Raw genomic sequence first — 9547 nt, forward strand, 5'->3', positions numbered from 1 at the left:
TGCAGGTGAGGCTGTGCCTTCCCTGACCACTCAAGCATAATGTATGTACACTGTATATGTGAACACATCACATTTCAGCAATTTCATACTTATTCTGAAATGTATTGCACCTGTTAAGGGCTTACATTCTATATGTATCTGGAAATTAATAACCATGTATATTTTCCATTTTGTTCTTTAGATCAGTTCGGCAGCTACGACCCTGAGTGAAATCATGTTTGGATACTTCCCTGCAGCTAATTAATCTCGTCAAAGTCACAAAGAGAGCTTTTCAAGGAAGTAAGCGAAAGGTCCTTCGTGTCTCTGTAGCGGCAGCTCTTGATGAGGTCTGCAAGCGTTCAAACGTTTGTCAATTAAGGAATTCATCACCTACACACAACAGTCACAAGGGCGTTTTGCAATTGCGGAATACCAAAAGAGCTCTTATACGATGTGACGTTTCCCGTGACATATCGGGCGCCTTCGTTGAGGCCCTCAAGTATATTCAGGAAATACACAAAGAGCCATTCACGTACCTGATGTTGAATTATTCAAGAACACCATCTGCAATTCTCATTCTAACCCTGGCTCTTGCAGTGAACCTTAAAGTTTTTTTTTTTTCTTTTCTTTTCTTCACGTTGAAGTGATGAAACATTGACGCTGCATCTTGAGGTCTACTAACAAGAACTTCACGTGTGTTCTATACAGCGTTCCATAGTTTGGTTTGAAGCTATGAAGCGCCATCTAGAGGCTAAAATCCGGAACTTCAACCGACAGAATAAGGACACGTGCTTCCAAATAAAAGCTAAAGGTTAACAATTAACTCACCCGGATGCAGGTTTACCACCTAGGCACTGACATTTTAGAGCTTTTATTTATCTATTTTTTTGGCAAAAAAAAAAAAATGTTGTAAGCGCTGTGTAGTGAGAAAAAAAGGGCAGGGAAGAGGAGAAGGCCAGAGGAAAATAGTTTTTATAAAAGTACCAAAGAAGGCAGTTTTATTTATAGAGCACATTTCATACACAAGGCAACTCAATGTGCTTCACAGAGCCAAAAGCACAACACCTAAAAGCATTTAGAAACAAACAGATCGAGACATTCAAAGGCTGAGTAAAGAACTAAACGTGATGAAATGTTTAGAGGACCTTAATCAAATGTATGGGGGGAAAAAAGCATTGTTTTTAACCTGGATTGAAAAGCTTTTACACTCGGCGCTGACTTCACTTAAATCGGCAGATTATTTACACTTGCGTGCGCCATAACAGCTAAATGCTGCTTCACCATGTTTGCTTTGAAAACTGGACTCCACTAATAGACTCGAGTCTGCGGACCTCAGAACCCGACTGGGTTTATATTCAATTAGAATTCAACTTCTTGAATGGATTCAGGACCCAAACCGTTCGGTGATTTTTAGACCAGTAGCAGAATTTTAAAATCTCTTCCCCAGCCGCCTGACCGGTTATTCTCTGTGTGAGCATCCGTACATGACTTTTGACCGACCGAAGATGCTAGCAAGCCTTTTAATTTTCTATTTGTGCGTTGTGTGTAAAAACACGCTGTTTTTTTTTTTTATCTGACTTTTCGGGGGTATTTGCCGGCTAAGCCTTCAAGTCGTCTGGCTTGTGTGTAGCTATAATCAGGCATCCTCCCAACTTTGCTGTCAAAAAAGAACATTATTCCCTTGGGATGTTAAGAATTTTGCAAGGAGCCATAGAAACGCGGAAAAAATAAACCCCGAGTGAAATGTTGCCTCACCGGGTCCCATGCGACACCAGTGTCACAGAATCAAAACGCAGAGACTAAAATGATTGTGGGTGTTTTTAAGCCAGAGAATCTCGTCTACAAATCACACATACAAAAATGGTTGCCCACAAGTGCATGGCGCACACCTCCTCCTGCAGCGTTAGAATAACAAAAAGAGCGGTGTTGTATAAATGACAGCAATATCTAAAGTGACTATTAACCTGCAGTTAACCTTAGTTAAAAAGAGTTAGTGCAGAAAAGGGAATTGCACCAAAAGATTTTAATGAGACTTTAAAAGTGGATCTGCGTGTAATAATGTCTCCTTTTTGCGTATTTTCTTTGCTCTCGCTTGATTGTATAGATCACACGGTTGCTGCCTGTCATTGGACCAAAGTGAAAAAATTATCGTGGGTAATATTTGACGGCTGTAACAGGCATGAATATTGATTTAGCAGGGCACATTTATGCACAGCGGGGCTTTTTCGTTTGTTTGGTTTTTGCCACACACACGCGCACACAAACACACACAATTCTCCAACCTACTTTTGAGCAAAGGTCTATAAACAATTAAAGCATAGGATGCAAGAGGCATTCGGCACAGAATAATGGTAGTGGTTGGCCTTTTTTCCTTTCTTTTTTTTTTTTTTTACTTTAAGTAACACTCTAAGGTTACTTTAAGTAACACTCTAATATATTGTATTTTTAACCATTTAAAATACGTCCCAGGTGTCTTACTAAAAAATGTCTCTGATATCATTCAGTCAAAAATACACAAAGGATCAAGACTTATAGCACGCTACATGCTCTATTTTTGTCCTGCGGAAGTTAGTCACGTCTCATACAAGTGAGTGACTGTTATCTCTGTCTTGCATACTCCTCGCCCAATAGCAGGTACGGATTTGTTTACAAAGATAGCTATGTTTGGATCTAGGTGAACACCTTTCATTTGAGTGTCATGAGTCAAATCGTCGATTGCATTTATCCTTTTTGGAGTTAGCGCTTCATCTGAGTCAGCGTATGCGCTAGCGTGCTGATCTGTGTACGTGGCACATGCGGCAAACACATGCAGGACAACAGCTAGCAGCTCTGGCACTGAAGTATTTTCACAAATGAGCAGATAATGCAACATTAACTCGGTTGTTTGATTTCACACTTGGTGGGTGGGCAGGCACTCCGGAGGCCAGAGCTTTGTATACAAGCAACCCCCCCCCCCCCCCCCCAAAAAAAAATAATTTCCAATATGCCCCTTTTAAAAAATACCTGCACAATGAATAAAAGTTGTGATGATGGTGACGAAGTCATTTATTCATTCTTTTTCTATTATTTTTTTTAGAGAGAAAAAAAACGAACAAATCAGAGCGGATCGGCATACCCAGGAACGGAATTTATTCACCCTTCGAGGTTCCATTGTCGCAACTCAAAGATAGTACCGGTACTTGAAGCAAATCGGGCGACAAAGACACAAAGCCTTCTTGAGCACCCATTAAATCGTTTTTGATGGAGGTGTTGTTACAACGGCGATGTCGCGGCAATATCACTAACGATAGCGTTGTCGAGGTTGATGCTGAAAGACTTTTGTTTCCCCCAGCATATCAGCATCATTCAACTGAGATTGGGTTAACGCCTCCTTCCAACACTTTCAATACACAAACTGAACGCAATTACCCCAAATGAGGGAAGCCCGAATTGTACCGCACTCGTTTTGTCTTTGTGTACCTAACGAATGAGTAGCGAGCCCGTGTGCCAATGAGAAATAACAGTGTGGGCATGATGAAAAGGACGTTCACACCGTTGGCATACCAAGCAGATGCTGATCAGCACAAGCTTTCGCTTTGCCTGCGTGGACCTTTGATGATGAATGCCAGGCGCCGCTCTGCTGATGGAAACGTCTGCTTCCTGCTCAGCAGACCAGCAAAGACACTCAATGGAATATAAAAATCGTTATATCGGAGAATGATACATAAATAAAGTATTTTTCCATGGGTTTGCTGGCAAAAAAAATGGTGTTGTGGCAAAACATTAAGGCGATTGTTCAATATGAAGGATTTTACCTGTCAACGTCCCGCTCTCCAGACACACAATTAGGTACACCAACCTAATCTAATGTGGTCCAAGCATTTTGCGAGTATTCATATATATATATATATATATATATATATATATATATATATATATATATATATATAAATTTGTGCTGCCAACCGATTAAAATATTTTAGCTAATCAATCGCAAACATTTCCATAATTGGTCACGATTAATCGGATTCTTCAACTACAATCTTTTTACGAAGCTTGGAACCAATATTTACTTGAGTAAAATCTTGGAATTAATGTGGGAAAAAAATTAAAGTACATTTCGATTGAAAGACTGTTCTAATAGCTTTCTTTGATCCTTGAATACGATACTTTTTCTGTAACACAACAGTTGAACGAACGATACACCAAAGACGTACAGCTAATATGGTATTGGAATTTGGCTTGGCAAAGTGTGACAATTATTTCGGATTTCTCCAATAAGCCGTCGAGCAACGTAAAAATCTGTCTTTGCGATAGTGACTCATCTAAGTTTGGCTGCACAGTGAGCAGAAGTCAGCTGCTACAGGAAGTAAATAAAACGGAATTAATTTTTTTATGTGCGTTGTAAAATTAATTACAGTTAATCTCCATAGTTAATGCTTTAACTTTGACAGCCCTAATATATATATATATATATATATATATATATATATATATATATATGCATACATACTTTATGTGCGTGTATGAATGCAGAAATGCTTATTTCTTATTTGTGTTGCAATCAGTACTTCTCTGTGTCATTGCAAAGCAGAAGAGGTGCTTTTCATTTTCTTTCAACTCTTTGCTGTTACCACGTGCTCGGCGCAGGCTTTGAGCAGAACAAAGTGGTACATGATACAATGACAATGACTGGAATCTTTACAGCTGACAGGGGGTAAAAAGTTATAAATGGAATGAAACCGAAGCACAGAGTAGTGAATTATTTAGTGTGGGTGCTGGAGCAAAGATCTGACTACTTGCTCATTTAAGAAGATTAACAGTTGTGGAAAATCACTCGGTTGTCAATCTTCACTGTTCTGAGCTAAAGGGCTGTGAATAAATTGGGTTTCATTTCTCCACTGGGAACTATTTGTCCCTGTTTCTTTTTTTCTCTGGACAGTACATCTGAGGACTTTTTTTTTTTTTTTTCCTCCTTCTTTTTAAGGATGGATTTCTTATCCTACAGAATTGATGGCCCTGTGTTTGTGTTTTGCTCGGTGGCCTTATCTCATTCATTCGTATTCAAAGGCAACGTCGTGAAACAGTGCTCTCACTGTGGGGAGTCATACATTTTGCACAACGCGGACAACCCTCATCTCATCGTGACATAGTTCTTTATAATGCCTCATACTCAACTTTAACATCTTTTGCAGTTTGCTCATGTGAACCATTAATTTAATGCTTGCTTCTTCTCCCCCCCCCCCCCCCCCCAAACCCTCCCCGGTCCCACTTTACTCCTTACTGTCACACTTTTTACAGCCTGCCGTTTACCAGAGAAGCCCATGCACCCAATGAAGACACCTTCACAGTCATTAATCTGCCACTGGCCACAGCCTTGCCTCACGGCCACAGATATATGAGCCAAGGAGAACAGGAAGCGCAACCTCTTCCACCTTTCTTTCTGACATCCCTTGCTCCGATTCAGTGCCACTTCTTAAACTCAAGGCTGTGTGCAAAGAGGATATCTTATTGGTTGTTGGCAAAAATCATTGTATATGTACGAGCGAGGAGGAAATGGATAATTACTGTACTCAACTTTAGCTACCGTGCTGCCGCTTGCCTGGTTTGTGTGGGAATGAAACTCTTGAAAAGTAAATGTTTGCATCTAGACTTATCATACTAACAAGGTCTTTTATCATTTAAATAAAGAATGGTGGCTTTATTCAAGCCTTCAGCAATCTGGTTATTTCAGTAATAAATGCAGACACAGAATTAAAGGGGAGGTCGGCACCTGAGGCCTAAGCAACTGTGATGTCATTTTCAGTCAACTGAAATGACAAAATGGCCGCCCCCTGAGATGGCTAAAAAAAACGGATGGATTTTGCTGCTTAACTCCTATTCCACAAACACAATATTAATCAGAATGCCATGTTTAGACTAGTGGAGCTGCATAGAAGATATTATTGTCAAGTAAAATCTGGGGCACAAAAGTCAGTCAAACCATGTTTCAGTTTTACAGAGTGTATTCAAAGATGACAAGAAGTGGGATACAACCTGGACAGATCAAAAGTCCCCTCTAGAGTAGCCTATTCATCTCATATTGATTTTTTTTTTTTATTCAACTTACTCTGTTCAGGGTCAAGGAGAGGTGGAACTTGGTCCAGATGACTAAAGTGTGATCGACAGACACCCATTCACACTCATTTTCACACCACATTTACAGTCTTCAGTGAACCTCACATGCATGTTTTTGGACTGCACGAAGAGGACCCCGAAAACTGGGGCAACAATGCAAACATAAAACCCATTCATCTTTTCTGAACAATTATCCTGTTCACGGATGCAGGTAGAAAGAGCCTCTCCCAGCTGACCTGGGCAAAGTCGGGATAAAACACCAATAACCCGAATTGGTTCATTGTCATTGGCCACTAAACTTGGAACACCAATTCAATGAGTGAGTTAAGACTCCCCAAGTGCAAAAACAGGACAAGCGCAGCGAAGGAGCAGCCTTTTTTTTTTATTTATTTTTTTTAAATGTGTTCCACACCGCAGCAAATTGGCCGGAAATTAAAAGTAATGAGCAATTACCTTTCTGATGAACTTCTATTACAGCCAGTTTTCCCAATGCTGTTCAGTAAATCCTGATTTGATCTTGTGTGATTAAGCTGAATTGAAAAAAAGAAACTTGCTTAATCTGTTATTGTGATCAGAAACAGCCAAAGAGACAAAATCTCCAAGTCACTCTGGCAAGGCTGCGACAGCAGAAGTCAAATAATTTCAGGCAAGTTTGGTTTGAATTGTAAAATACAGAAATATGCGTTCACATTGCTTCCATTACAACCCTCTTTCTCCATTTTGCTGCCAGGTCAACGATAGTTACCCTTTCGAAAGTACTTGTTGCCCTCTGTTTGAACCGACTGCTTGCTTCTAATTGAATCTTGCATTCCCGGCTGTGTGACGGCACATGAAAGAGCCTTCAGCAGTGGACTGTAATGACTGAACGTGTTCACAAAGAGAAATATCTAACTAACTAATCAATTATTCACTCACCCGCTCTGCCATGAATGATGGCGTGGTATTAAAGAGTAAGCACGTATGTTGCTGGAACGATGGAATTCGAGGGTGCAATTGTTTTAAAAGCAGGTAAAACATTGTGTGTGTTATTTTGTTGTCGGTTTGTTCTGTTGTGTGCAGTGACTGTGTATGTTTAGAGGTTATTGACGATTTTCTAAAGATCAAAAGTGGTCAACAGCACATTTTAATCACAGATGGCTTTGTGTCCCTTAGAAGATTCCAGTGTCCCGCCGGTGGGACGATCCCTATATATTCGCTATATATACACACACAACAACTTCAAAACATGCCCGGGCATGTTATATATGGTTACAAAACTGAGTTTCCAGAGATGCGAATGATGCCAAACATTTTTAGATACGATCATATCGGCAGGCTAGGCGAGCATTTCAGTCAAACACTCGCAAAAACACACAAAAAATACAGAACTCACCATTTCAGCCTCATAACGTCCAAGACAATGCCATAATCCATCAAAAACCATCCCATTGCGTCGACCAGGGTCGAGTAAAAGTATTCCAGTAATATAGTTTGTCCACACCAAGCCTTACATCTATAATGCCACGTGCAAGGTATCAAAACCTAGGTCTACTTCCTGGTGTCCGATTGACACCTGGCTTGATCCAATAAACTAATGTTTACTGTGTCAACAGTTCAACAATAGCCAATGAAGAATTTGTATGAAATTAGTTCCACCCCTCCATATCGATGATTCGTCATTTGTGCCTGCTAGAATTGCCAAACTTGCTGGTGATTGACGCATCCAACGGCCAATTAAATTCTTAATTAAAAAAACGTATTCGGTTGTTTTGCAAACAAGTAGAGCTTCAAATTTACTTTGGGTGCACCTTTTTAGGCGTTCAGGTAAAAATGACAGGTGGACTTTTAAAGAGTTTTAATGTATTTTTTAAACTGATTGAAAAAAAAATGTCATTTCTTTGTTTTCCATCACATCAGGTTTTTGAGACAGGACTTGTCCAGGTATACACCGACTTCCTCCCACATCCTCAAAACATTCATGTAGGTTTATTGAAGACTCTAAATTGTCCATGGGTCCAATAAACAAACGTTACAGAAAATGGATAGCTGGAATATTCACTAACGTCGTCATCGAGGGTACTTAAGCATGTACATGAGAATTTGCAGGCAAAACTAATAGATCACTACCGCCACCTGCTGGTCACAACTTTTAACGACGCTCATTATTTGAAGCACAAGGTGCACTCACTATATACATTACCAATTTCTGTTTGTGCCGTAATACAAAGACCGTGCAGCTTGTCCTCACTTATCAGGTACTGTGTGGTCCTTGGCCAACACTTGTTTTGTAATTTTTAGGACCTTTGTCGAAACAAAACAGTAAGAAATCGGAGATAAACAGGCACAATTGCATTAATTAAGGCTCCATTCCATTATTGTCATTTTCTTACAGATAAGCAGACACATTATTTTTTATTTTATTTCTGTTTATGGGACATATCATAGATAAGCAGCTATTTCAATCTTTTCCCGGTTGTCTTCTAAAAATGTGACTATGAAATTCTGTTTAAGGATGCAAGCCTTGCTAAACAAAAAATAAAAAATAAAGCTTCTGGTGGCCAACAACTTTGCACTGACAATATCTGCGCATGAAATCTAATGAGATGATGATGTGGTGCATTTTAAAAGACGGTTCTGAATTGATTACCAGGTTTATTTAAAAAAAAGAAATGCTTCAAAATGTTCTTGTAGCTGACAGTGCGCAGCATTGCAAAATTGGTTGCATCATACTGACTTGTATTTCCAATACTGTATCTTGGTTACATCACTCGGCTATTTACGACGGTCAAAATATTTAGCACACACCTCAGTACGATGCACTGCATTTCTCCACCACCGCAACCTACCAGGAAACCACAATACAGTATAACATATTGTATCGTTCAGTTTTTATGCAGTGCTTGAACAGAATCTGGTTCTAGACACCAGTGGGAAAAAAAAAGACCAAGACGGGCACCGCCGTGTGTCTTTTGTATTTCTCGGGGCACTCTAAAAGACTTTTGACTCTCTAGGCAGCCTTTGTGGTTTGCTCTTCTGGGGCATCAGCATCTCCACTGCATACAAATCCGCTTAGGAGAGCCATCTCCTCAACCTCCTCAGCACCTGCCAGCCAAGTCGAGGTGATGTGTGGGAGTGTATGTGTGTGAGGAGAATGGCAGCCAGGCATTCATCCCACGTGACCAACATATCCCTCACTTGTATAACACACTGACAGCACTGATGCGCTAATGGCAAAAGGAGTGCTACGCATGGTCCGTCATCGCTGCTGTCGTGGGTTTAGAGTTAAACCATTAGAACAAACTGTAAGGGCCTCTGTACACTTTATCAGCTGTTGTTTGCTGGTCATTCCTTCATCTATGTTATTCTATTTTATGTTATGTTTCTCGTCGTCCGTTACCCATGCATGTGTACGATCCACGTTGCACAAATCTTGCATACAACAATGCTCCTCTCTAGTGGTAAAAAAGTGGTATCGGTTTAAGAAAAAAAAAAA

At 40.1% G+C, this 9547-nt stretch overlaps 1 protein-coding gene across 3 annotated transcripts in view; it reads right to left on the reverse strand.

Moving 5' to 3' along the window:
* Positions 1-7591, reverse strand: part of cdh4 (cadherin 4, type 1, R-cadherin (retinal)) — a 230048-nt gene extending 222457 nt beyond the window's left edge. For all 3 annotated transcript variants that reach the window (XM_086040754.1, XM_086040753.1, XM_086040755.1), the window contains exon 1: positions 7448-7591. In XM_086040754.1, coding sequence (XP_085896880.1) covers positions 7448-7503 — 56 coding nt within the window. In that variant the 5' untranslated portion in view covers positions 7504-7591. The remainder of the gene's footprint in view (positions 1-7447) is intronic.
* Positions 7592-9547: the final 1956 nt, after the last annotated feature.

The sequence above is a fragment of the Filicampus tigris genome, chromosome 9, assembly GCF_054856515.1.
Source record: "Filicampus tigris isolate MCC_2025a chromosome 9, RoL_Ftig_1.0, whole genome shotgun sequence".
Classification (NCBI taxonomy): Eukaryota; Metazoa; Chordata; class Actinopteri; order Syngnathiformes; family Syngnathidae; genus Filicampus; species Filicampus tigris.